The sequence below is a fragment of the Clupea harengus genome, chromosome 15, assembly GCF_900700415.2.
Source record: "Clupea harengus chromosome 15, Ch_v2.0.2, whole genome shotgun sequence".
Lineage (NCBI taxonomy): Eukaryota > Metazoa > Chordata > Actinopteri > Clupeiformes > Clupeidae > Clupea > Clupea harengus.
Genome location: NC_045166.1, coordinates 18,894,937 through 18,919,706, shown reverse-complemented (window position 1 = coordinate 18,919,706; position 24,770 = coordinate 18,894,937). Strand labels below are relative to the sequence as shown.

At 39.3% G+C, this 24,770-nt stretch overlaps 2 protein-coding genes across 2 annotated transcripts; both read right to left on the bottom strand.

Annotated features, from left to right (window-relative positions):
• Positions 1-767: 767 nt before the first annotated feature.
• On the bottom strand, positions 768-1,775 carry LOC105908970 (trace amine-associated receptor 13c-like). Its single transcript, XM_012837544.2, has one exon. It carries the CDS (start codon positions 1,773-1,775, stop codon positions 768-770), a length of 1,008 nt encoding a protein of 335 aa, XP_012692998.2.
• A 14,975-nt stretch (positions 1,776-16,750) lies between these two features.
• Positions 16,751-17,966, bottom strand: LOC116223785 (trace amine-associated receptor 13c-like). The gene has a single exon (XM_031581722.1). The coding sequence runs from the start codon at positions 17,756-17,758 to the stop codon at positions 16,751-16,753; it is 1,008 nt and encodes a 335-aa protein (XP_031437582.1). The 5' UTR covers positions 17,759-17,966.
• Between the last annotated feature and the right edge of the window lie 6,804 nt (positions 17,967-24,770).

The window sequence follows — 24,770 nt, the reverse complement described above, 5'->3', positions numbered from 1 at the left end:
TGGTTGTTTGGATGAGACTTGAATATAAGAGAAATATCCTGACCTGTTGCGATGTATCGCGATCACCAGGGACACCACTGTTTAATTTTATCACAATTTCTGCCTAACAAAAGATCACAATACTCATCTCTATAGTTTATTTTCCACTACCCTAACTGCCAGGTCTCATGAAGAATGTTAGATGGTTGACTTGACATGGAATTGCCTTAATCTCTTTGTTTGTAAACGTATACATTGGTAAAAATTGCCCTGCATTTCAAAGTGCCATTTGCAAAGCATACTGTAATTTGATACCTGTGTTTTGTATTTGTAAAGCATATTGCACTTGTTGGAGAGCTGTGTTGTGCTTTCAAAGCATGTATTCAAATGCTGTGGCACACATTCTGTTTATTTGTGAGGTAAGATATTCAGGTCATATTCAATTTACAAGCTACTGTATATCACATATCATTCAAACTCACATACATATATACATATGAATATTAAAAACAGTGTAGACTTAATTAAAACAATTGTGCATCTCTAACAAACTGTTGCAGATAGGATATTTAAAACTTTTCTGTAATAATTTACAAAGAATTTAATCTGCTTGTGTGGGCTGTTTACATGGACATATCAAAGAGACACAATCTAGACATTATGACGCATGCTAGTCAGACTGAAACCTTAGAGTAGCGGAAAGGTTTAGTTAAAGCAAAGTAACGGCAATGAAAGAAATATTGTATGGAAACAAGATAAATCTGCAAGTGTATAACACAAGACAAAACTCAAGAGTCATTTGAGAGCACATTTATCAATGAGGAGTCAGTCCTGCATATTCTCAGTGTGAGAATTAATTTCATGCTTTTCTGAAACCAAGGATAGAACAGAGCATAAATGATTGGGTTCATAGTGGAGTTGAGGAAAAATAGTGTCAACATGGTATTCACTACACGGTCGTATGACTGGGCTAATACATCAAACAGCAACATACAAATATAATAGGGTATTAAACATATCAGAAAGACTGATACAAGAATTCCAATAACTTTGGCGGCTTTCCTCTCCAATCTCATTGAGCCACCATTGTTCTGGACATCCAAATGCTTTCTGTCCTTGAATGCTGCTCTGATTAGGACTGCATGCCTTCTTGCAATAAAGAAGACTTTTAGGTACAGAACGATGATAGTTGCACATGGTAAAATAAAAACAACCACAAGATCAATGGTAGACCACACTTCATCAACAGAGGGAACACATTTATCTGCACATTTGTTCCTGAAGTTCCCATTAAAGTAAAGAAGTGCACAGTTGTAAAACAGTGACACAATCCAGACATGTGTTGTGATAATAAATGCTAGTAAGAGTGAAACCTTCTTGGAATAGAGGAAAGGGTTACTTAAGGCAAAGTAACGGTCTACAGCGATGAAAGAAATATTATATACAGAGACAAAGGTTAACTGGAAATTGATCATATTGTACAAGGAACAGAAGGTTGACCCGAACAATGAACATGATTCAATCAAAATCATTGAATGTACTGGCATTACAAATAAACCTACAAGACAGTCAGAAATAGCCAGAGAGATAATAAGAATATTTGTTGGAGTATGAAGTTGCTTGAAATGATACACAGAGATTATTACCAGAAGGTTCCCACACACAGTGAATATCACCACAGCTGCAGCAAACACATAGAGTGACACATAAGCTGCCATAGAAGAGTATATCTTTAAGCAAGTAGAGTTGATGGGCTGCAGGCAATCCCCTGTGATGTTGACGTCATGAAGAATCATTGAACCCAGAGCTTTACTGTTATGTTGAAAAATAATATTAGAAAAATATGATATGATAGCAATGGGGCTTTATTCTGCTTTACCCACAGAATAGAGTTGAAGAGACGTCCTTGATGTGTTCAGAGCATGTATTGGACTGGCACGAGTATTTGTAGAGACCAGATCTAGCTCTTTGGCTCACGTGACGTGTCGGTGGCCTTTGATTGGTGTTTGTGTGAGTGCTGTCACAGTCATTTTCAGCCATACAGAAGTGGGCCAAAAAGTATTTTTATATTATTCTGATGTTGATGATTTAAAATAATTTTATATTATGAATAAATCAGCAAATCACAGGACACATCACTGTTGTCCCAGCCATGTTAAGATTAACCTATTTTCTCTTGAATTGTTTATGATGTCCAACACACTGTGGCATAAAAGCAGATACGGGTATATGCTATTGAAATTGTGAGATTGTAACATTGTGTGTAATGACTTATGGATCTAATTTCTACCTTTTTCAGTACAAAACTCAGCTGGCTCAAATGACCACATTATGTATGGATGTTTAATTAACATCAAATTATTGCATAATTGTTTGAGCTAATTTATTGCGATGAACGACTAGCACTCTAAAGCACACCATGGCTTGAATAAACACAATGTGAACAATAGAGACTAGCTTGCTTTCTAACGTGAATTATGCCTACAGGTGGCTTATATTAGATCATGTCTTCAGGCTACCTGTGATACGGATTGCTAAACTTTTCCAGTACATGACAGTTTTAAGGAATAGATAGTCTAACGAGTCTCTGCGAGTCATTCCACAAAGCGTAGATCAGAAACAGCCACTTTGGTTTCCATTATATTTATTTTCATAACTTATTTTGCTGTAGGTCGTTGGTGCCTGGCATCTTGACTTTATCGCACAATATCTGAACTTGAACTTCCGAATCCCTTGTGTAATGGATGGATGGATGACGTTTACAGACAGGCCGCATGTAATGGGCGGGTTTTAGGGAAATACTGCAAGGCTATCGGCCCAATAGTAGAAACGCAAATGGTCTCAGGCCATTAGTCCCAGTTCGCCTGAAGATAGCCCTAGCTGGCCAGATAGTGGAATCACTAGACCTGGTTCCTATTCGTCGTAGCTCGCTAAGCGGTTTAGCGAGCTAATTTTCAGGCTAAGATAAAAAACGCCCCTCTTTTTGGTTCGTGGAAGCAACTTTCGATAAATCACCATAGTTACATATCAATTAGCACTAACCTGCTCCAGCGCAGGCTAACTTAAGTGTAGCTGGATAAGCTTGCCACACCCCCGGAAAAAGGAGGGATCCCATTGACCAAGGAGCCATATTAGATAGTTAGATTAGCGTAGGGAGAGAGTTATTTGCGATCGCCAAGATCCATTATTCCATCATGATGAGTTCTTGTATGAGCGCTACCAATTCAGCCGACAAGGAATAATAAAGACCTTCTCGAGTCATTTATTGCAAACATCAGTCGAACATTGACTGTCTTGCGCTTTTTTGCGAGTGGTACATTTTTGTAGTGTCGGCGATGCGGAGAACAAAGCACTTATAATTATATGACAGTGTTATTAGTACACCATAGCATATCATTATTGTAGAAAATGAGTAAGGTGGACTCATGATAAGAATAGAGAGAAATACACACAATTTATTTTCACTGCTTCAATTTATTGCATTTGTCATTTAACAGACGCTTTTATTCAAAGCGACTTACAAGGAAATGTAAAACTACACCGAGGTAGGAGGTGAGGGGAATCAAACTAGCAACCTTGCAGTTACTAACGGGTAGCGGTATCTTCTGTACCAGTCCACACCTGCCGTCACGTATTCATACATAGATATCACCCTATAAACATCCCAACACACCGCTTCTTGTCTTGCTCTCACAGCGGTGGCGGTGTTGAATTTTGCCATGATTATGGTCTTGTATTCTTCATAAGCGTTCATGTTCATCTCCTGCTCGCCAGCGGAGAAAAAAAAGAGCCCTTTTCTTTGAGTTTAGAACCATTATACTGTTAGAAAATCATTGTTTTGGTGATCGACCTTTCCTGCCTTTTGAAGTAGGACGTGCACGCGCAATAGCCCTGATAAGTTTAGCCTGGTTGAAATTAACCACATGATTTGGATGCGGATCAGCCATTGACGACCCGATATTTCCTGTTCTCAATCAGCTCGCTAATGTTAACGGGCTAAAAGGACAATTGATTAACTTAGCTTCAGCCCTTACGACGAACGGGGCTCAGATGTTACAAAGACATGTTGTCTGGGATCAGGTCCTGTTGGCTACACAGCTTATGCAAAGACGGGGAGCAATCAATGAGCTTGCTTCTGCATACTCTTCTTTGTGCACTGCTTAGATTTTTTTTATTTCAGTGTCTTCAGAATATACCCTCCAAGTCATGTGCTTGTGTTTATGTTTTTGATCTGCTATCAACCTCTGATTATGTTTACAACTGGGCCCAGTAGGCCTGAGCTGACTGTGCTTGGCCAAGCTCTTACAAGGCACTCAAGTTGCCTAGGTGGTCTGTGCATGGTGCACTGAACCACAGTCCTCCCAGATTGCTAGAATGCCATGTTAAGACATCAGTTGTGGCATCAGTACAATGGGCTTTGACGTTCTACATCACAGGAATCATAAAACTAAACTACATAAAAATATGTCAAATTAATAAAATTCAATTCAATTTTATTTATAAAGTGCCAGAACAATAAATTGTCTCAAGGCGCTTTAAAGATCCCAGAGCCTGGACCCCCTTAGTGCAAGCACAATGGCAACAGGGGCAAGGAAAAACTCCCTGTAGGTAAGGGATCCGTATTTCTGCTGGGATCGGTATTAAAACCGGAAGTGAGTGTGAATGAGAATGTAATTCCGACAAGTGATCACACCCGTTGTGTAAAATATGCGAATGTCAGCACATTTGATTCTAGAAGAAAAGCCTGTGGTAACAGCAAGTAACAAACTAGTCAGTTGGCGAGCAACTGGATAGCTAACAAGCTACTTAGACCTAGAGTTTAGCAGTGATGTGCTCTGAGTGCAAAAACACATGTTTTTTGACACATGTAAATAATTAGAAAGTCTTCTTAACAGTGCTATTCAGTACACCACATACAGCAGAAAATTACAAATGCATACATGAAACTGAATTAAGTAATCATTTCCGTTTTAATACCGATCCCAGCGGAATTACGGATACCTTACCTACAGACCCATCTGTCACTACCCGATCCTAGTCGCTACCCGATCGTAGTCGCTCATGCTCAGACAAAAACGGTTTATGGCATAAGGCATAATGTGGGTTTATTTAACATAATATTTAATAATGTTGTAAACGTTTTACAGCATAAGGCTCAACGTCAACATAGGGGGCTTGTCTTAACGCATAATGTGGGTATATTTAATGTATTATTTAATTATGTTCCCTTTACCATGATTGCCGGAGATCAGAATAGTGCAGTGACTTCTACCACTTGAACAGTTCTGGTTTGGGTCCAAACATAATAAGTGTGATCTTTATTATTGTTTCTCTGGGCTGTTTTCCCAGGATGAAAGAGTGCATGGAATGATCTACGAATTGCTTTTTAAGCTAATTGGCTCAGACTATTTGAGTAGTCTTCATTTTACTGCTGTTGTGCTGTACAACATACGTACCGTTCAAAATGTAACTGGGGATAGACTTTGTGATCCTCCACCTCATCTTTTTAGTCCATTGTGACACCATCTCTCTTGTTTTTAAGTTAATGGTCATGTTTTGGTAAAACATCGCTTTCTTCCATGATTGAAACTGGATCTGTCGCAAAGTCATGCATGCGCGATTACGATTGGGTAGTGACACCTGTAGGTAGGAGATACGTATTTCCGCTGGGATCCGTATGAGTAAAGTACCGGAAGTGGGTACTTTACTCCGGTCTCTGGTTGGTTAAAACTTGTCATCTGACCTGAACAGAAAATGACCAGGACCTTTCTTTTATCCTTGAGTAACCATGTTGATTGCTTTACTTTTAATGTTGTGTCACGTTGTTGAAGTTCAAGTTCAATAATAATAGCAATTGAATTACACTTGTGTCGGTGTAATCGCTAGCGGTAAATAAATGTAAACGTAAATAACTTGAATGACTGATAAAGGATATATGTTACACATCACAAAAACACGTAATCGAGGTTTTTTTGTGTGAAAATTAGGTAATTGGTTAGCTTAAAAATACAGTAACTTACGCAAGCTAATTGACCTAGCTATACGGTGTTTGGTTAGCTCAAGCTAGCTATACGGTGTTTTGGTAAGCTCAAGCTAGCACTCTCAGAGACACACACACACACACACAATCGATGTTTTTTGGGGGAAATTAGGTGATTGGTTATCTTAAATGACAGTATTTTACGCAAGCTAATTGACCTAGCTATTAACTAGACGGTGTTTGGTTAGCCCGCTGTAAAACGGTTGTGGGCAGTGCCTGACGTTACCTGAGGGAAAATAAAACACTAAGGTTGCGCGCCTAAACTTTATGAATGACATTTAACACGGTTCATTCTCGCAAATGCTGTGAAATAGAGGTTGATATCTCCCCATGCTATTTCATTTGTTTTTCCGCGAGGGTGGATCGATGTTTTGTTCTTTCCCCCATTTTTCACGTTGTGTCACTTACGTTAGCTAACTACCTAGCTATACGGTGTTTGGTTAGCTAAAGCTAGCACTGTCACAGGCACGCATGCACACACACACACACACACAGCCCGCAATGCAGGCTGTTTATGTAGTCATTGGGATGGCCCTGAAATAAAGAAACGTCAACATGCTTCAGTGGTCTGCTTCTTGTTTAACCCGATGTGAAATAAACAGTCAAGCCAAGACGGCAATTTGTTTATTTACGCTAGCTTGTAACTATTAATAGCTTATTTGACACAGAATACAAGTTTGATTAGCACGCTAGTTGTGTGTTTGGTCGTATAGCTTCATAAAAGTTTGGTTAAGAAGTCACTTGTGTGTTTAGTCGTATGACTTCGTAAAAGTTCGGTTAACAAGTCAGTTGAGTATTAAGCCGTATCATTTTGCAGAAATAAAAAAAATTATCGTTTAAAAGTCAGGTGATCGACACAATTTCTCAACGTATAAGTAAAGGTCCTGGTATTAGCCAATCAAACGGAGTAAAGTACTCACTTCCGGTTTCAATACGGATCCCAGCGGGAATACGCATCCCCTACCTACAACACCATCTGCTTGAGGTCATTATTAGGTTTGAGGTTAATTGCATCGGTACATCAGTTGTGGCATCAGTACAATGGGCTTTGATGTTCTGCATCACAGGAACCATAAAACTAAACTACATAAAAATATGTAAAATTCATAAAAGCTGTTATGTAAAATGGGTGTGTGTGTGTGTGTGTAGCATACATCTCGATCATTACAAATCAAAAAAATTATTAAGCATTTTTTTTTATATGATAATCAGTTTGTTACTGACATCTCGGTGGTGTTCATCATCAGATTAATCAGTTTCATGCTTTTCTCACCTTTAATTGCTTTGACTGAAAATCATCATCATCATTCGTGGATATAAACATGTCAAGCACATCCATGTGTTTGTATTAGTGAGGGAAAAGACAAATCTCCTTTGGTCTCTCCTAAATGAACGTTATTAAGGGTGTCAGAAAAAACAGTAACTTTTCCCATGGGACGTGTGTTCCCTATGTTGTCTTAGTGTGAGTAGAGAGAAATGGCCAGACAGAGAGGTTATCAAGTGACCAAGATCCTGTGTATGCATCTCCACGCCTGGCCTGTTTTTCACAGATATATTATATCTGACTGACTGAAACGAAATAAAGCACAGGCATGACATGCATTTTAATTGTATCTGTCGGCAGGGATAACGTGTTGACCAGAGAATCCGTATTGAAACCGGAAGTTGGTGATTTAGTCCGTTTGATTGGCTAATAACAGGACCTTTACTTTTTCGTTGAGAAATTATGTTGATCGCCTGACATTCAAACGATCGGTTTTCTTTAAATTATTATTATTTTTGTGAAGTTATAGCGGTAAATAAACGTAAATAACTTGAATGACTGATAAAGGATATATGTTACACATCACAAACACACACAATCGATGGGTTTTGGGGGAAATTAGGTAATTGGTTAGCTTAAATTACAGTATCTTAGGCGAGCTAATTGACCTAGCTAGCTATACCGGAATTAACAGTGCTAGCTTTGTGTTTGGTCATATAGCTTCGTAAAAGTTCGGTTAACAAGTCACTTGTGTGTTTAGTTGTATGACTTCTTAAAAGTTCGGTTAACAAGTCAATTGAGCATTAAGCCACCTGCCTATAATGGGTCAATTCATATCAGCATGCTAACGTTATACTTATTAGCAGCGAGACTAGCTAGCTACTATGTGTTCCAATGGATTGTTGGTCTAAGCGTTAGCAGCAACCTAACAATAATGTTCGAGAGCTTCAGTTAAGACCTACAATACTCTGCAACATTCGTGTACCACATGAACAACTAACCGAGTCAATGTAGACATATAAAAAGTCGTGTAGATAGCTTTATTCACATAAGCCGTATAACTTCACAAAAATAATAATAATTTAAAGAAAACCGATCGTTTGAATGTCAGGCGATCAACATCATTTCTCAACGAAAAAGTAAAGGTCCTGTTATTAGCCAATCAAACGGAGTAAATCACCCACTTCCGGTTTCAATACGGATTCTCTGGTCAACACGTTATCTCTGCCGACAGCTCTCATACTTTTCACATACATTTGAGCAAGGACAGCTTCTCATTGGCGGATGAAAGTTCGATCCTGGGGCGCAAAATTTTGCGCCCTAACCAATGACATAGTTTCTTATTTCAATGCGACTGGACTATTCGTCGAATCAGAGACCTTTATCATTCCCTCACATCCCATATAAATCTCACGTATCCAGGAGAGCAACATAGCTAGCAGAGACTTTGATTCTGTGAGTATGGCGACTGAAAACTCTGTGGTATCTCTTCGTGAAACACCTTTCAATCGACGATCAGATGTCGATAAGAAGAGACTGAAAGACATGGGACCTGAACGTCCGGATTTAAAAATTCAGCAGCAGAGCATCGACCGCGGGACGACGTACACCCGTAGCTTCTCCTCAAGCCTGTATGTATGCTAACCGGAGCTGGTTAGCTGGTTGTTCAGTGAGTGATGCGTTTTTTTGTTTCCCCTGCCTGTTGTTCCAAAGTCCTGGGACTGAAACAATCTGGACTGCAACGGGGATGAGGGATCTAAAGCACCAAGGATAAATGTAAGAAGCACGAATCTTGCCGCAGCCATCTAACTAACAGCCTGAAGCTAAGCCTCTTTTGAAGACTGAGTATAGCAGAGCAGCTCGACGAAGGGTACCGAATTGGCATTCGAAAAACACAATGAAGAAGTAAGGAAAAACAGACACATTCTCTCAAGAATAATAGACTGTGTGAAGTTTTGTGGTGCGTTTGAGTTGGCCCTGCGTGGTCATGATGAGAGCGAGAACTTGGATAACCCAGGGATATTCCATGGCTTGGTGGACGTCGTTGCCTCACTTGACAGTGCACTGAAAGAGCATCTCGAGAGCGCAACTGTGTTTAAGGGAACATACAAAACAGTCCAGAATGAACTTCTTGACTGTATGCTGGCTGAGGGAAGACATGATTGACTTTAACCAGAGAGTTATTGAGAGATTTGCCAACTTGAAAGAGAGGAGGGCTACATTTCTTTACAAGTAGTGGGGCCTACTCTTGTCAAACACCCAATGTAAAATGTTATATCTCTTTCTGAATCTCTTGTGCTCTAAACCTCTTTCATGTGAGGGTGTGGGCACCTGTTTTATTCTGTAAACCTCTGAAACCATTCTGCTCTGAACCTCTCATGCCCAAAGTTACAGTTTGTTAATGGGTGTTATTGGATAGTGTTGAGCACTGTGTGTTCTTGAAATAAAGCTTTGTTTTTTTTAATATTCTACTCAACCTCTTTTCTTCTCATTGTGGAGTGCTATTTTAACCGCGCCGCCCAACTGCGCCCCCCCCCCCCAAAAAAAATGTCACCAGCCGCCACTGGTTAAGACATCAGTTGTGGCATCAGTGCAATGGGCTTTGACATTCTGCATCACAGGAACCGTAAAACTAAACCTTTAACCTTTGACTGAAAATTGCATCATCCGTGGATATAAACATGTCAAGCACATCCTTTTGGTTGTATGAATCTCCTTTGGCCTCTCCTAAATGATCATTATTAAGGGTGTCAGAATAAACAGTAACTGTTTCCATGGGACATGTGTTCTCTATGTTGTCTTAGTGTGAGTAGAGAGAAAGGGCAGAGAGGTTATCAAGTGACCAAGATCCTGTGTATGCATCTCCACACCTGGCCTGTTTTTCACAGATATATTATATCTGACTGACTGAAACAAAATAAAGCACAGGCATGACATGCATTTGAATGGTATCCATAGCCCTAAGCAGGGGCGTTTCTAGGATTCAAAGAAAGGGGGGGCTTAGCCCCAAGGGGAGTGGCATGTTTGCGCGCGGCAATTTTTTTTATTTTTTAGGCCCATTTGGGGCAGCGGATATCCATTGTTTCAGACAGTTCATAGATTGGTTTAATCAGAAAGAGTGTGATTTTGCTTTTTAGTTTTGCTTGCATTCAGTATATGATAACACAAGAGACAGAATGACAGGGTCATAGTGAAATTTTACAACACAAATATACCAGCTGTGGTGAAATGACCTGTTCTGAGCACCAAAGCTGTCCTGTGGGTAGCTCTTCAGCTTAACCTGTCTGGGCCCTGTGTCTTTTTCACCTAAATCATTAGTTGCTGCAGCTGCTTGGTCTGTCTCTTCCTCTCTCTGACTCTCTGCCTCAGCCTCTCCTTCTGCATGACCCTTTAAGATAAGTTCAAACATTGAAACATTAACTGATCGAAATCCAGAAGCCAATTTTATGACTTGGCATAAAAATATCATGTAATAATCTAGTTTAGGCTAACCCTTGGAGTAGCCTAGGCCTGACAACAAATGCCTATACATTTCTACCACAGTAGAAGAAAATAAAAAAAACTCGACTCATTTCCTTCTAGACCTGTAGACCACTAACCTCCATCACACCGGCTCCTTCAGCCCTGTCAATCTCCTGCTTCTTTCTCTCATCTGACTGGGCGGAGCTGCCACCTCTCCTAAAGAATGTTCTTATATCCATCTGGTCAATGAATTGGATGATATATACTGGTACAATAGCGTTATGAGGGACACTATGACATTTAGTTTTCACTAGCATTAACTGATTATAAATAACAACATTCTATAGGGACTGATACTATTGTTTTGAAATACTAGAGAGATATATCAATGCAAAGAATAGAGAGATGTCGATAGTTATTTCTTGTATTTCGAATTCGCTCGTTCACACTCTTGCTAACTGGTGACAGTTTCTAACAAAGTAGCAAGCTAGCTTAGTTTTAACATAGCCCACTACAATATTCGCTTTCATTTGCCTTATATCAAGTAAACCTAAAGCAGGTAACACTCGTTAACAACTACAGATAGCCACATTCTGTAACTTCTTGTACTTACAATTTCACTCCGTGCATCATTTACTTTGAACTCCTTGTCTATAATACTGGCTGTCGTGGACGAGAGACGGTACTAGTGCCCGGGGTTTATATCATAAAGTATGATGAAAGGCTATTGGATTATAATTTGAAGGGGGAGTAAACATACAGACCAGAACGTGGAATGAGCTGCCCAGCACTACCAGAGCAGGGGCGTCCCTCTCTACCTTTAAGAAGCTTTTGAAGACCCAACTCTTCAGAGAGCACTTCCCGTCCTAACTGGCACTTCGACTAGTGCGTAACTTGCAATTACAGCAGTTACATTTCTGCACTTCTTTCTTTCTTTTCTTATTTCATTTTGTTATATTTCTTATGTAAAGTAGTATTTATTTATTGTTACACCAGGTTCTATTGCTCGTAGCTTGAATATTCTCTCCCTTGTACGTCGCTTTGGACAAAAGCGTCTGCTAAATGACTAAATGTAAATGTAAATGTAGAACGCACGCACATAAGTAGCATGTTAGAGTTATAAATAACTTGTCTGTGTCAGAAACAATAGTTTAATTATTATTATTATTTTTTTTTTTTTTTAGGCCCATTTGGGGCCGCGGATATCCATTGTTTCAGACTTCAGCCACCCTAAAATAGGCCTAACGACGCCCCTGGCCCAAAGCATTATCATTCACCTCAGCAAAGTTGGAAAAGCTGTACACAGCTTAAGGCCTTTCTGTTACCATCTGTCTACTTTCTCATCCGTGTATATCCATATATCTGTCTCTATCCAGAAGGCCAAGCACATAGACCCTTTTTATGCCATATTTGTTTCATATTTGACATACAAAGCTCTGGGTGGACCAGTTTACTGGTTGGGGTCAGGTCTCGGTGGCTACTCAGCTGATGGGGAACATTCCATGAGCCTGCTTCTGCCTACTCTGCTCACTAATCTTCAAGGCTTTTTTGTGTTTCACTGTGCCCCCAGCATTAGTCACTGGCCACTCGTCTTCAGAATATACATCTATATTTCACATGACCATACGTTTCTGTTATGTTTTTGATCTGCTACATGCCTCTGTTTATGTTTAAAGATTAGACCAAATAGGTCTGCAAGGCTTTACTGAGTCAGCAACCAGCATGACAATGAATGGCATTATGATGAACTCAAGTTATCATGGTGGGATACGTTTGGGCCAGTGCATCAGAGCCCCAGGTGTCATTTTAACAAGTTGTACAAAATGCAGCACAAATGTAACTCTATGCTTGCACTTCTGTCTTAGCATGTTAATGCCATGTTTATGTCAGACATATGATGGAGGGTTCAAGTGAGGTCATGAAATGCTTTGGAATTTTGTTCGTAAATGTTGAATGTTGAAATTGAAAATCTGTCATTTCTAAGGATGTTTTCTTTAACAGTAGACCATTGCCAGTTGTAGACTCAGGGAGATAAAACAGGATGACATTCAAGAACAAACTGTTAGGAGTGAAACCATCCATGTCAGGTTTTTTTAGATGTCAACCAAAAAGGATTTGATGCAAACTAAGAGTCACTGTGGTCTTATAATATGTCCTCTGGGAAGGCCATTAACACCTACATTCCTTGATGTATTATATACCTGCTCTAATTTTTGATGAAAGGGTCATAAACCTGCCCAAGTGCTGATTGACATACCGGTGACTCGATATTTTAATTAATTTCAGCCAGTCATATTGGCCAATCAATGAAATTATGGCCCTGTGTGTGTGTGCGTGCAGGTATGTTTGTGTGCGTGCGGGTGTGTGTGTGTGTTTGTGTGTGTGAGAGAGCAGACATATAGATCATTACACATCAGATGTAATGATTGTATCATGTTTTGATGTGGTTCTCTTGTTGGTTTGCTGATAACATCTCAGTGGTCTTCATTATGACATTGGTCTGTGTTAAGCTTTTCACACCTCTAAATGCCTTTGACTGAAAATTGCATCATCTGTTGATACAGACACAGATGAGCACATTTGTTTGTGTGTATTAATGAGTGTGATGACAAATCTCCTTTGGCTTCTCCTCCATGATCATTACTAAGGGTGTCAGAAAAACTCTGGTCCCGCTAGACATTGGCTCTCTGGTCTCTCTCTTGTTTAATGTTTAGTGTGAGCAGTGAGGAAGGGCCAGAGAGGTTATCTAAGGCCTATGAAGAAAGTGACCAAGATTATAGAGATACTTTTCTACCACTGGGCCCATTTCTTAATATCTCTCAATGTTTCATCGATTTTTTTTTTTATATCTGACCGACTGACAAAAAATCCACTTAAGGCAAACAGTCACTGATGCAGATTGCTCACATAAGGCTAATTTAAATGCTTTCTAAACAGACAACTTGCAATTCATTCATTCTTGGTGATATAGTGGCCACATAAAGTATGCAGCAAATACATGATTATGAAACTAAAAAGTATATACGCGCTTAGTCTTGAGGATGGGGGTAGATAGATAGATAGATAGATAGATGGATACTTTATTAATCCCGAGGGAAATTTAGGTTATCCAGTAGCTTATACACATACACAAATACACATATACACCTCACCGACATACATACATAAATCACATATACATACACATAGTTTCCAGATGCAGGAACGGGTCTGACCCTATTGTACAGAGTGCAATGATTTTGACAGTGTCGGTGTTAGGAGGAAAGTGAAAAGTGATCTTGTGCTGCTGGTGTGGAGAGTGCAAACAAATATATAATGTTCTTGTGCTTGTGAGGATGGGTAGTGCAAGATAGTGATCTTGTGCTTGTGTGTGTGTGTGTGTGTGTGTGTGTGTGTGTGTGTTTGGAAAGTGCAAAGAGCAAAGTGATAAGAGGTAGGTGCAAAGATACAGAAGACAGGTATGGAAGCAGAGAGGCCACACACTGTGCACAGCACATCCTAATTAGCTAAGGTTACTTCAGCACTGTGGTTACCATTTAAATCAGATCTAGTCTCCTGCTTACTTTGGTATGTAACATTATTTAATGAAAAACATGAGAGAAATTGGTTGTTTGGATTAGACTTGCATATAGGAGAAATATCCTGGCCTGTTGTGGTGTGTCGCGATTGCCAGGGTCACCATAGTGTAATATTATCACAATTTCTGCCTAACAAATGATCACAATACTTATCTCTATAGTTTATTTTCCACTACTCTAACTGTCAGGTCTCATGAAGAATGTTAGATGGCTAGTTTTGCCGTTAAAATGAAAAAGGACCAAATTTGACAGGTTTAGGCATTGCTCTCCTCTGAAATGTGAAAAACCCTTACCCTTACAACCTTTAGTCGCTATTAATAAGGTGACTTTGGTTGTAGATTTGATCGATTTTTGAGACTGATTTATGACTGATCTTTACTTTGACCACTGTGGTAGACACCGCACTGTATTAAATGGTTGATGCCTGTCCAATTGGGTGAGATCACCAACATATTATTGGTGCTGTTATCAGGATAGTACCAATGTTATCTTAGTGGCCCTCGTGAAGACAGTATTAATATTTATGCACAATTGCCCTCACGTTTATTCAACGCCCACTCACAAGGTGAGGTACCTACATTATTCTGGTGCCCATGTGAGGCTGGTACCTATTGTACCTACAATGTGCCAATATTATAAATATGTTGTGAAAAGCATGACCCAAGTACCAAAGAAACGGTCTGTCATGTGTATTACAAGGTGAGCCTTGCAGGCTGAAGCTCTTGATTGATATACACAAAGGAAGGAACAAGACAGATTGTGATGGTCATCACAAAAGAGCAGAAAGCTAAGGTCACTTATCAGTCCATTAAAACAAGCAGATGAAAATTGACCCTCTGTTCATGAAAACTTACCCTGGGTTGCAGTTAATTTGCTTTTACACGTTCACACCTGTAATTGGGAATGAGTTGTACCAGTCCCTTGGAGATCCCCAAGGGGTCCCTGCAATTATAGGTGTTGGCAAACATGTTCTACATGATGTAATGTGTCTGCTCTTATTACATCAAAGGGAGGTTACCTGCTGCAGAGGTCAAACAGGTGATATGGTTTCCTCTGGTCTCTTTCGAGGGCTTGTAGAACATATGATAATTCTTATTGGAAATAGTCTGAACATTATTACAGCAAACCAGTTTGTTACATTTCATGCATTTTATGTGTGTACACACAGTGTCCTGTCATGAGTCCAAATATATTATACAAATGCTTTTTGACAATAGCCAATACAAATAAACACTTGCATGCATCCCTTAATATAATTAAACATAATGGTATGATTTCCAAACAGTTTATTTAAAATCATTCCCTCAGACCTCCCTTAGTAGGATGAAGGGCAGGGTATCAAGGCCACTTTTATTAGGAACAGCAATAGATCATTCTTCATTAGATACAGTTGAACAAAATAGGACCTCAAACCAAATTAAGCTCAGTTTCAGATTCCAAGTTTAGGAAACAATTGTTATCAGTCAAATCAAACCCTGATTCAGCTATGATTTGCCAAAGCATCAGGGCTTTTATGTGAAAGAACTACTGGTCTCATTTTATTTCATAATTTTCATGTGACCTCATTTTTATTGTCATAAGGTGCAGTAAGAGTGCAATATGTAAGTTTGTTGTCCGAAAAAAAAACTGTGAGGCAGTCAAAACAAAAAATGACCTTTCTAGTTTTTGTTTCCAACATTGAAAACACATTTCTTTTATCATTTCAAGGCTCTACATAGGAACTACAGTACTTTTGCTAAGTCTTATGTGTTTTGTATATCAACCCGTTCCCACTCACGGTGTTTGTCTTCATGGGTGTCCAAGGCAGCCTGTTGTGGCCTGAAAAACCTCAGATGAGTTCATGTGCCACTGTGGAGTCAGTTGTATTTCCTCCATCTGGACAGTAGATGGAGCCAGTGTGCTGATAGTTACCTGATATTCACTGCAGGCCCTCCATTTAATGGGTCATATGTCGCATGCATGTTTATGTCACCATTACTGGTATCACTAGTGAGGAAACTATTGACTGCTCTATTCTATTGAATGTTATTTGTCAATTCATTTGAATGAAATGAATGAATGAAAGGTTAAATTACTATTGTACTGTGTTCTGAGATGTCTACATACATCATCTACATGCCTCACTTTTAGGTTTAAGTGACCAAACTTTATGTGTTTTAGTATTTGTAACGATTATGTGATTTCTTCAGATTCAGCTCAGTATCAATCATTATCATTTTTATACATTTTAAAGGAGAAAGACACAGACATTTAAATATTGTATAAAAGCAAGTTTATAAATGACAATATCCATATTCAATACATTGTACAAAGTGTGGTACATTTGAATCTCATTTAAAAATAAACAAGTCAACAGCAATGAAATAAATAATGGAGAGGGTATGGAAACAAAAGATAAATCTGCAAATGTCACACACAAGACACAACTCAAGAGTCATTTGAGAGCACATTTATCAATGAGGAGTCAGTCCTGCATATTCTCAGTGTGATGATTAATTTCATACTTTTTTGAAACCAAGGATAGAACAGAGCATAAATGATGGGGTTCATAGTGGAGTTGAGGAAAAATAGTGTCAACATTGTATTCACTACACGTTCGTATGACTGGGCTAATACATCAAACAGCAACGTAGAAATATAATAGGGTATTAAACATATCAGAAAGACTGATACAAGAATTCCAATAACTTTAGCAGCTTTCCTCTCTAATCTCATTGAGCCACCATTGTTCTGGACATCCAAATGCTTTCTGTCCTTGAATGCTGCTCTGATTAGGACTGCATGCCTTCTTGCAATGAAGAAGACTTTTAGGTACAGAATGATGATAGTGGCACATGGTAAAATAAAAACAACCACAAGATCAATGGTAGACCACACTTCATCAACAGAGGGAACACATTTATCTGCACATTTGTTCCTGAAGTTCCCATTAAAGTAAAGAAGTGCACAGTTGTAAAACAGTGACACAAACCAGACATGTGTTGTAATAATGAATACTAGTAAGAGTGAAACCTTCTTGGAGTAGAGGAAAGGGTTACTTAAGGCAAAGTATCGGTCTACAGCGATGAAAGTAATATTATATATAGAGACAAAGGTTAACTGGAAATTGATCATTTTGTACAAGGAACAGAAGGTTGGCCCGAACAGTGAACATGATTCAATCAAAAACATGAAATGTACTGGTATTACAAATACACCCACAAGACAGTCAGAAATAGCCAGTGAGATAATAAGAATATTTGTTGGAGTATGAAGTTGCTTGAAATGATACACAGCGATTATTACCAGAAGATTCCCACACACAGTGAATATCACCACAGCTGCAGCAAACACATAGAGTGACACATAAGCTGCCATAGAAGAGTATATATTTAAGCAAGTAGAGTTGATGGGCTGCAGGCAATCCCCTGTGATGTTGACATTATGAAGAATCATTGAACCCAGAGCTTCACTGTTATGTTAAAAAAATAATATTAGAAAAATATGATATGATAGCAATGGGGCTTTATCCTGCTTTACCCACAGAATAGAGTTGAAGAGACGTCCTTGATGTGTTCAGAGCATGTATTGGACTGACACGAGTATTTGTAGAGACCAGATCTAGCTCTTTGTGACGTGACGTGTCGGTGGCCTTTGATTGGTGTGTGTGTGAGTGCTCTCACAGTCATTTTCAGCCATACAGAAGTGGGCCAAAAAGTATTTTTATATTATTCTGATGTTGATGATTTAAAATAATTTTATATTATGAATAAATCAGCAAATCACAGGACACATCACTGTTGTCCCAGCCATGTTAAGATTAACCTATTTTCTCTTGAATTGTTAATGATGTCCAACACACTGTGGCATAAAAGCAGATACGGGTATATGCTATGGAAATTGTGAGATTGTAACATTGTGTGTAATGACTTGTGGATCTAATTTCGACCTTTTTCAGTACAAAACTCAGCTGGCTCAAATGACCACACTATGTATGGATGTTTAATTAACATCAAATTATTGCATAATTGTTTGAGCTAATTTATTGCGATGAACGACTAGCACTCTAAAGCACACCATGGCTTGAATAAACACAGGCTAATGTTAATTTCACTTATGTGAACAATAGAGACTAGCTTGCTTTCTAACGTGAATTTTGCCTACAGGTGGCTTATATTAGATCATGTCTTAAGGCTACCTGTGATATGGATTGCTAATATTTTCCAGTACATGACAGTTTTAAGGAACAGAGGAGTCTAACGAGTCTCTGCGAGTCATTCTACAAAGCGTAGATCAGAAACAGCCACTTTGGTTTCCATTATATTTATTTTCATAACTTATTTTGCTGTAGGTCGTTGGTGCCTGGCATCTTGACTTTATCGCACAATATCTGAACTTGAACTTCCGAATCCCTTGTGTAATGGACGGATGGATGACGTTTACAGACAGGCCGCATGTAATGGGCGGGTTTTAGGGAAATACTGCAGGGCTATCGGCCCAATAGTAGAAACACAAATGGTCTCAGGCCATTAGTCCCAGTTCGCCTGAAGATAGCCTTAGCTCACACTGGCCGGATAGTGGAATCACTAGACCTGATGTTACAAAGACATGTTGTCTGGGATCAGGTCCTGGTGGCTTCACAGCTTATGTAAAGACAGGGAAGCAATCCATGAGCTTGCTTCTGCATACTCTGCTTAGTACACTGCTTAGATTTTTTGTATTTTAGTATCTTTAGAATATACTCTCCAAGTCCATGTGCTAGTGTTTATGTTTTTGATCTGCCATAAATCTCTGATTATGTTTACAACTGGGCCCAGTAATCCTGAGCTGACTGTGCTAAAGCCAAGCTCTTACAAGGCACTCAAGTTGCCTAGGTGGTCTGTGCATGGTGCACTGAACCACAGTGCTCCCAGATTGCCAGAATAGCATGTTAAGACCAGTGGCGGTGCGTCAATACGGGGTGCAAGGGCGCCGCCCCTCCTAAAATTTTCAGATGAAAAAAATAATTAAAATAAGTCAAAAAACATTATATACCAAACAATTAAAATAAGAAATGTACTGTGTTAACGCGTTAACTGTAAGCCCCTGTCAACAACCACTTAAATGTGACCAAATATAATATATTGCCATTCATTATCACTGAGATAAGCCCCTCCTCCCTGTTGGGGCGCCGGCCAAATGGAAGTCAATGGGAGCTCTGTCGGCAGAGATAACGTATTTCCTAAAAGATCCGTATTGAAACCGGACGTCGTAACTTTACTCCGGTCTCTGGTTGGATAAAACTTGTCACATGTCCTGAACAGACATGGACAAGGACCTTTGATTTATTCTTTAGGAACCATGTCGATGCCTGACTTTTAATGTTGTGTCACGTTAACATTAATAGCGATTGAATCACACTTGTGTCGGTGTAATCGCCAGCGGTAAATAAACGTTAATAACTTGAATGACTGATTAAGGATATGTTACACATCACAAACACACGTAATCGATGTTTTTTGTGTGATAATTAGGTAATAGGTAAGTTAAAAATGACAGTATCTTACGCGAGCTAATTTACCTAGCTAGCTAGCTAGCAATTGAATTACACTTGTGTCTGTGTAATCGCTAGCGGTAAATAAACGTAAATAACTTGAATGACTGATAAAGGATATATGTTACACATCACAAACACACACAATCAATGGGTTTTGGGGGAAATGAGATAATTGGTTAGCTTAAATTACAGTATCTTAGGCGAGCTAATTGACCTAATGATTGTATCATGTTTTGATGTGGTTCTCTTGTTGGTGTGCTGATAACATCTCAGTGGTCTTCATTATGATATTGGTCTGTGTTAAGCTTTTCACACCTCTAAATGCCTTTTGACTGAAAATTGCATCATCTGTTGATACAGACACAGATGAGCACATTTGTTTGTGTGTATTAATGAGTGAGATGACATCTCCTTTGGCTTCTCCTCCATGATCATTACTACGGGTGTCAGAAAAACTCTGGTCCCGCTAGACATTGGCTCTCTGGTCTCTCTCTTGCTTAATGTTTAGTGTGAGCAGTGAGGAAGGGCCAGAGAGGTTATCTAAGGCCTATGAAGAAAGTGACCAAGATTATAGAGATACTTTTCTACCACTGGGCCCATTTCTTAATATCTCTCAATGTTTCATCGAATTTTTTTTTATATCTGACTGACTGACAAAAAATCCACTTAAGGCAAACAGTCACTGATGCAGATTGCTCACATAAGGCTAATTTAAATGCTTTCTAAACAGACAACTTGCAATTCATTCATTCTTGGTGACATAGTGGCCACATAAAGTATGCAGCAAATACATGATTATGAAACTAAAAAGTATATACGCGCTTAGTCTTGAGGATGGGGGTAGATAGATAGATAGATAGATAGATAGATGGATATTTTATTAATCCCGAGGGAAATGTAGGTCATCCAGTAGCTTATACACATACACAAATACACATATACACTTATACACCTCACCGACATACATACATATACACATAAATCACATATACATACACATAGGGAGAACATATTCACACAGAGTGTTTCCAGATGCAGGAACGGGTCTGACCCTATTGTACAGAGTGCAATGATTTTGACAGTGTCGGTGCTAGGAGGAAAGTGAAAAGTGATCTTGTGCTGCTGGTGTGGAGAGTGCAAACAAATATATAATGTTCTTGTGCTTGTGAGGATGGGTATTGCAAGATAGTGATCTTGTGCTTGTGTGTGTGTGTGTGTGTTTGGAAAGTGCAAAGAGCAAAGTGATAGTGCAGAGGTAGGTGCAAAGATACAGAAGACAGATATGGAAGCAGAGAGGCCACACACTGTGCACAGCACATCCTAATTAGCTAAGGTTACTTCAGCACTGTGGTTACCATTTAACTCAGATCTAGTCTCCTGCTTACTTTGGTATGTAACATTATTTAATGAAAAACATGAGAGAAATTGGTTATTTGGATTAGACTTGCATATAGGAGAAATATCCTGGCCTGTTATGGTGTGTGGCTATTGCCAGGGTCACCATAGTGTAATATTATCACAATTTCTGCCTAACAAAATATCACAATACTTATCTCTATAGTTTATTTTCCACTACTTTAACTGTCAGGTCTCATGAACAATGTTAGATGGCTAGTTTTGCCGTTAAAATGAAAAAGGACCGAATTTGACAGGTTTAGGCATTGCTGACTTTCAGTGGTGTGAATTCAGAGTGTGATTCAAATTAGATATCTGCTTTTTTATTTGTTCCTTGTTTTTACCCTACAGACTGTTTACAGGACATGCAGCTCTCCTCTGAAATGTGAAAAACCCTGCTGGCAAAAAATCCTGCTATACTTTGGTAATCATTGCACCATTAACAACACATCACTTTCCCTTTAAAGTCCCTTTAAACACTGTGTCACCCAATTTTAGATGGATGGATGGATGGACGGATGGATAGGTAGAAGGATGGATGGATTACTTTATTAATCCCCAAAGGGAAATTGCAGATCTAGCTTGTCATTGAGGGCAGATGGAGAGGACCTCTTTGGTCCCGGAAAATAATGCAGGTTACTTTCTACAGCACTGGAACCTTCTCCTGGCTCAGGCTAAGGTTGAAGAGGTGCTGTACAATCCCACATAGGTGGTCCGCACAGGCCTTCAGGACCCTGGGGCTGATACCACCCAGACCTGTAGCTCTGTTCTGGCAATTTCTCCAGTTGCCCTGACTGCTGGAAACAGACAGGCAGGTGGGGGAGGTGAAGGGGGGCTTAGTGTTTCCTGACGTAGGTGTTGTGTGGAAGTCCACTCTCTAAAGGCTCTCTTCTTCCTGTTCTTGAGCTGCTCCTTTGGGTCACTGGACAGGACTTTTTATTGGGGAAGCATTGAATTGTCTTGGCGGGTATGGTGTCATCAACACAGAAGTTAATGTACTCTGTTATGCCGTCATGGTGTTGATGTTATCTCCGTGGGTCTTAGAGTGTACACCCCAGTCTGTGGCCTCAAAACACACCTGCAGAGTCTCATTCGCTTCCTGTGACCACCATCTCAAAATCCTTTTGGACACAGACTCCTCCGGAACAATGGGTGAGTAGGTCAGAACTCAAGTACTTAATTGTGATCTGATCTGCCAATGAAGGGAGGTCCATGGATCTGTATGTATTCCTTCTATTTCCATAAAGTAAAACCAACGTTCTATTGTATAAGGTGGAACAGTTGACAAACTGCTGAAAAGTTGGAAGTGTGGTAGAAAGAAAAGTATGGTTATAGTGTCCAGAAATTGCTATGAAGGCATCCGGATTTTGTGTTGTGTATAGTCTGGCAGTGGCTGAATTAATGACGTCACACACCGCATCAGGGATGCCAACCTCTTCTATTCAGAACTCATAAGACCTTCAACTTTTACTCGCTATTAATAAGGTGACTTGTTAATTGTAGATTTGATCGATTTTTGAGACTGATTTATGACTGATCTTTACTTTGACCACTGTGGTAGACACCGCACCGTGTCGAATGGTTGATGCCTGTCCAATTGGGTGAGATCACCAACATATTACTGGTGCTGTTATCAGGATAGTACCAATGTTATCTTAGTGGCCCTCGTGAAGACCGTATTACTATTTATGCACAGTTGCCCTCACGTTTATACGGCGCCCGCTCACAAGGTGAGGTACCTACATTATTCTGGTGCCCATGTGAGGCTGGTACCTATTGTACCTACAATGTGCCAATATTATAAATATGTTGTGAAAAGCATGACCCAAGTACCAAAGAAACGGTCTGTCATGTGTATTACAAGGTGAGCCTTGCAGGCTGAAGGTCTTGATTGATATACACAAAGGAAGGAACAAGACAGATTGTGATGGTCATCACAAAAGAGCAGAAAGCTAAGGTCACTTATCAGTCCATTAAAACAAGCAGATGAAAATTGACCCTCTGTTCATGAAAGCTTACCCTGGGTTGCAGTTAATTTGCTTTCACACGTTCACACCTGTAATTGGGAATGAGTTGTACCAGTCCCTTGGAGATCCCCAAGGGGTCCCTGCAATTAAAGGTGTTGGCAAACATGTTCTACATGATGTAATGTGTCTGCTCTTATTACATCAAAGGGAGGTTACCTGCTGCAGAGGTCAAACAGGTGATGTAACTTGTTTTTTTTATGTTTCTCTCAATTGCTTTGATTTCTGGTGTTATTGTATTGATTTATGGTGTTATTTTTTCATAACAGCCGCCAGTATAATCAAGAGTTTTCTCATTTGGAATGTTTTGTTTAATGTACAGTACATGTTTATATACCGTATGTATTGACTATAGAAGAGTCTCCCAAATACCCAAAACCCTTATGTGGTTTCCTCTGGTCTCTTTCGAGGGCTTGTAGAACATATGATAATTCTTACTGGAAATAGTCTGAACATTATTTCAGCAAACCAGTTTGTTACATTTCATGCATTTTATGTGTGTACACACAGTGTCCTGTCATGAGTCCAAATATACTATACAAATGCTTTTTGACAATAGCCAATACAAATAAACACTTGCATGCATCCCTTAATATAATTAAACATAATGGTATGATTTCCAAACAGTTTATTTAAAATCATTCCCTCAGACCTCCCTTAGTGGGATGAAGGGCAGGGTATCAAGGCCACTTTTATTAGGAACAGCAATAGATCATTCTTCATTAGATACAGTTGAACAAAATAGGACCTTAACCCAAATTAAGCTCAGTTTCAGATTCCAAGTTTTGTAAACAATTGTTATCAATCAAATCAAACCCTGATTCAGCTATGATTTGCCAAAGCATCAGGGCTTTATGTGAAAGAACTACTGGTCTCATTTTATTTTATCATTTTTATGTGACCTCATTTTTAATATCATAAGGTGCAGTGAGAGTGCAATATGTAAGTTTGTTGTCATTTCAAGGCTCTACATAGGAACTACAGTACTTTTGCTAAGTCTTATGTGTTTTGTATATCAACCCGTTCCCACTCACTGTGTTTGTCTTCATGGGTGTCCAAGGCAGCCTGGTGCGGCCTGAGAAAACCTCAGATGAGTTCATGTGCCACTGTGGAATCAGTTGTATTTCCTCCATCTGGACAGTAGATGGAGCCAGTGTGCTGATAGTTACCTGATATTCACTGCAGGCCCTCCATTTAATGGGTCATATGTAGCATGCATGTTTATGTCACCATTACTGGTATCACTAGTGAGGAAACTATTGATTGCTCTATTCTATTGAATGTTATTTGTCAATTAATTTGAATGAAATGGATGAATGAAAGGTTAAATTACTATTGTACTGTGTTCTGAGATGTCTACATACATCATCTACATGCCTCACTTTTAGGTTTAAGTGACCAAACTTTCTGTGTTTTAGTATTTGTATGGATTATGTGATTTCTTCAGATTCAGTTGAGTATCAATCATTAGTATTTCTATACATTTTAAAGGAGAAAGACACAGACATTTAAA